We start from the raw sequence: 4,749 nt of genomic DNA on the forward strand, positions 1-4,749 counted from the left end.
GAGAGAGAGAGAGAGAGAGAGAGAGAGAGAGAGAGAGAGAGAGAGAGAGATGGATGCTTGGAGTTCCAGCTACAGCTGTGTACTGGAGCCTAGAGGCTGGTCCAGGCAGAGGGCTTTGGCAGAAGGTGCCTTTGACTCACCATCCAGGTATAGCTAGTAATTCCTGGGCTCTGAGCACCTGACAGCTGTTTCCAGCTAGACTCAGACTTGATGGAAAGGGGAGAGAATTTGTCTCTCATCAAGTTTGTCTGGAGTGCAAAATAATTAGCTTTTTCTGAAATCATCTTAAGCACCTGCCTCACAAAATGACAGGCTATGTTTTCCCCCTTCCCCGTATGTGCATATGGTGTATGTGTGTGTGTATGGGGGGGGTTGGTATCCTAATGGAAGTGTTGTCGGTGATAGAGAGATGGTGCCCAGGAACAAAGAAGAAAAGATCAAAATATTCTTTTTAAAGAATCAAACTTTAAATAAACATTAAAATATTTAATTTTATTTAATTTAAATAATATTTAAATAAATATTTTAAAGGAAATATGTAGGGACACCCTGGTCTCTGGTACATTGGGGGCACTCACATGTGTGTTATATGCATATTTTGAATGAGTCATTTAATCAGACCAAGTAAACATAGATAACCCTACCTAGAGCAAGGGTTTTCAAGAAGCATAAACGAAACAAGAAAGCTTTGGAATAAAGAACTGTGACATGCGTTGTTTTATACCACAGGCGACCCCTATTCACTTTCCCTCGTTGGTCTCAAATTAAAGAGTGTGTCGTATGCCTCTGTTGCAAACAAAAAAACCCCTGAAAAGCATAACTTTCTTGTGTGTGTTTTCTCTTGAGGATTTGCACGAATATTTGGATACCCCGTAGGCATCATTGGAAACAATGGAGTTTTGTTTTCTGAATCTGCAAAAAAGGCAAGTGCTGTTAAATGCAGGAAGATGTTATGCTTTAACTTAGTTAATTTTGAGAGTCACATAATAAATGAAAATGTCCTTTATGAGAGTTTTATCAAGTTACCCAGATTTCTGAGCAAGCAGAATACCTGTGTGTGCTTGTTCACGAGTGCTAGCGCTGGACACGGTTTCTATGGTAGCTTACGTCATCATGGTGTGAGGAGCCCTGTGAGGAGCCGGGTGCAGCAACCCCAGGAGGGAAATATGCTAAGAAGGCAGGGAATTCTTGCCCTGAGAGCGTCTCATTCTACTGGCCCTCCATGCTGGAGAGGTACTGATATCCTATGTAGGTGGCTCTGAGATGTGACCTCTTGGGCCATCCTTTAACTTTTATTTTTCTTTCGGGGAATGTGCAGGTAGTCGGTCATTGTCACTGCAGGTGCGGCATTGAACGGGGGAGCTCCCTAGTGTTCTGAGTTTAGGGTTTGGTTTCAAGTTTATTGTCTCAGATTCGCCTAAGCTTGTGGAAATGTAACTCATGCACTGAACATTGTAACAGCAACAAGAAAGGTTTGTCTTCCCTTTTCAGTAAACAAAGCAGTTCCCCTTACTGATAGACAAACAGGCTTGCAAGTTCTTAGGTTAATCGGGGATGAATTTGCCTTTAAAGAAATGCTTTTGCAATAAAACTAATTTTTATATTCTGCTATTTATATAGTTTCCTCAACTCAATTATAAATGAAAACAAGATCAAAAGAATATAGAAATTAGGCAAGCATGTAGTTTACTCCTGTAGTCCTACTTGTGGGAGGCGAGGGAAGGGAGTGGGCAGTTCAAGGCCAGCCTGAGCTGTATGGAGAGACCCTGCCTCAAAAAGTTACCCATAATCACATTACAAAGGACCTTTAAGAGGTATTTTGGTGTTTTAAAAGATACCAAATGGGGGGCTGGAGAGATGGCTCAGAGGTTAAGGGCACTGACTGCTCTTCCTGAGGTCCTGAGTTCAATTCCCAGCAACCACATGGTGGCTCACAACCATCTGTAATGAGATCTGGTGCCCTCTCTGGCGAGTAGGCATATATGAAGACAGAACACTGTATACATAATAAATAAAAATATTAAAAAAAAAGATACCAAATGATCTTGAAATGCCAGCTTAAAGAACACACACATACATACACGTGCACGCAAGTGTGTAGCATCTCCGACTGGCGTGGCAGGATACCTGGTAGGAGTTCATTTGTTTTAAAGAAAGGGTGTTTTATGCTGTGTTTACAGGGCGCTCACTTTGTCCAGCTGTGCTGCCAGAGAAATATCCCCCTGCTGTTCCTGCAGAACATCACCGGTGAGGAGAAGTTCTTTTGCTCATATGTCCAGAACTGCCCTGTCCTCTGTGGCTCATGTGTTAATGTAGAGAGGATTCATGAATACGGAGTTGTATGGGTCATCGTATGAGTTCTGAGTGAAGCAGTTTCCGAATCTTGTGTATCGCAAACTTTCAAATGGCTTCTCTTGACTCCTGTCCGCCTCTCAACCAGGGAGCAGTGGGGTGTGCCCTGTCTTATCTAACACAGTCTCAATATCCTAGTGATTCCAAGCACATGCTATGGGCATCTCTACCTTTCGCCATACAGTTTATTCTGTCTGAAATAACATTAATCAATTATCTATTCTTTGGGGGGGGTGCATGAACACATTAGAGGGCAGTGGTCAGCTTCAATTATTGTCCCTTAGGAGCTATCCACCTTGTTTTTTGAGATAGGGTCTCTAAACTGGCTGACCAGTGATCTCTTTGGATCCTTCTATCCTGTCTTCCCAGCACTGAGAGTACCCCATGCCACCGGGCATTCTATAAGAGTGCCAGGGATGAAACTCCATCCTTGGGCCTCATGGAAAGCCCTTTATTGGCTGAACCATCTCCCCAGTCTTGAAGAGATGTCTTTTGAAAATGTTTATTTGCATTAAAGCCTGGGGGTTTGCATTTTTTTAAAGAGTGGCGTGACCTGTGTCCAGAGTGAGCTCCTCTATGCCTCTGAACGTCCCGTTCCGTAGATGACTGTAAGTTGGAGTGGGTTGATTTCAGGGGCCTCTGACTGTAGGGTTTAGAGCTTCTGTGCTCTGCCATTTTGTGTTGTTGTATGGTGTTAATGTAGACATGCATCTCAGATACACTGACTACTAAGGAACTGCCTTTCTTTGGGACAAAGAGAGTTTATTTTTTTAGACTGGGTTTTACTGTGTAACCTTGGCTGGCCTTGAACAGAGTAACTAGACCAGGTTAGCCTCAAACTCACAGACTTCTGGGTTCTAGGATAAAAGACATGAACCACCACACCCAGCAACAAAGAGCCTTTTAATTAGTTGTCACCATGTATACCATCCAGGCCGCTCAACTTTGAGCAGGTCCTTTTATTGCAGTGGTGCAAAATTCATTCTGTGTTGTGCTCAAGTTCAAGGTAGGTTAGATGGTGTGTGTGTGTTGTTTTTTTTTTTTAATATTTTTTTAATATTTTTATTTATTATGTATACAGTGTTCTGTCTTCATATATGCCTACTTGCCAGAGAGGGCACCAGATCTCATTACAGATGGTTGTGAGCCACCATGTGGTTGCTGGGAAATGAACCCAGGACCTCAGGAAGAGCAGTCAGTGCCCCCAACCTCTGAGCCATCTCTCCAGCCCTGTGTGTGTTGTTTTGTTTTCCAGTGTTGGGGGTAAAACCCAGGGCCTTAAGCATGCTAGATAAGTGCTCTGACCTGACCTCACCCCCAGCCCTTGATGAACTTCAACAGGAATTAGTTTCAGATGGTGGCCTCAGAGTTCCGTGCATGGTGACCTGCTAAGAACGGACAGAAACGTCTCTGAAGTTCACTGCTTTAGGGACCTCATTTCCGAGGGTGACTCATCACCAGGAAGTTAGACATTTGCTTAGACAATTTTCCCATTTTCGCTTTGTTTTGCTTTGCTTGTGCTGTTTTTGGAGCAAAAGCTGAGTTTTGTTTTGCGGCATTGCTTTTAAGAGACGTGTGATATGCTGGCGTGTGGATGGATGGATGCTGTGCCCCTGAATGAATCTGGGGCTCAAGAGAGGCATCTTAGCTAGGAATGGAAGTGTAAGTTTGGTCAGACTGAATAGAAAAGAAGAGAAGGCTCAGCATAGCCTTCAAGCAGCTCTGTTTTTTTTTTCTTCCAGTCCCCCTCCTTTTTTTGTTATGCAAACAGATTTTTTTTTTTAAGGGAAACTAAGAACTCCCAAGAGTGGGAAGGACTCCCAGGGAAGAATTCTACCATTTTGTTTTGTTTTGTTTTTGTTTTCTACAGAGTTAAGAACATAAGGAGATAGAAACCATGACTGTGCAGGTTTTTTGTGTTTGTGTGTTTGTTTGGTTTGTGTGTGTGCATGTATGAGTGTATGCGTGCCGGTATGTGCATGTTTACATGGTAGGAAGGAGGATTTGAGAAAACCAAATAAAGTGGCCTTTTCTTTTGGAGCCAGATTGTCTGCAGAGTTGGTAAGGTGAGGGCTTGAAGAGAACTGATTCTTGGGGGCAGCTGTGATAGAATGTTCTGGAGAGTCAAGATGCATCTAATAAAGCAGTTCTGAGCTGTTCCAAAGAGTGGCTGCAGTGACAGACCTCAGCAAAGGCAAGGGGCCTGCTGTGGTCCCTCCAGTGTCCCAGCACATCCCACTGTGGTCCCCACCCTATGTCCCAGCGCATCCCTCTGTGGTCTCCCCAGTGTCCCAGTGCATCCCGCTGTGATCCCCCCACCCTGTGTCCCAGTGCATCCCGCTGTGGTCTCCCCAGCGTCCCAGTGCATCCCGCTGTGGTCCCTCCAGTGTCCGGCGC

General features: G+C 44.2%; 1 protein-coding gene across 2 annotated transcripts in view; it reads left to right on the top strand.

The window, feature by feature from the left end:
• Positions 1–4,749, top strand: part of Mccc2 (methylcrotonoyl-CoA carboxylase 2) — a 71,678-nt gene that overhangs the window by 53,867 nt on the left and 13,062 nt on the right. For both annotated transcript variants that reach the window (XR_003377794.1, XM_005356424.2), the window contains exons 12-13: positions 847–923; positions 2,181–2,247. Coding sequence is in view for 1 of the 2 variants with exons in the window: in XM_005356424.2 (XP_005356481.1) it covers positions 847–923; positions 2,181–2,247 (144 nt within the window). In the remaining variant the exon portion in view is untranslated. The remainder of the gene's footprint in view (positions 1–846; positions 924–2,180; positions 2,248–4,749) is intronic.

This window comes from Microtus ochrogaster, chromosome 19 (genome assembly GCF_000317375.1).
Source record: "Microtus ochrogaster isolate Prairie Vole_2 chromosome 19, MicOch1.0, whole genome shotgun sequence".
NCBI lineage: Eukaryota > Metazoa > Chordata > Mammalia > Rodentia > Cricetidae > Microtus > Microtus ochrogaster.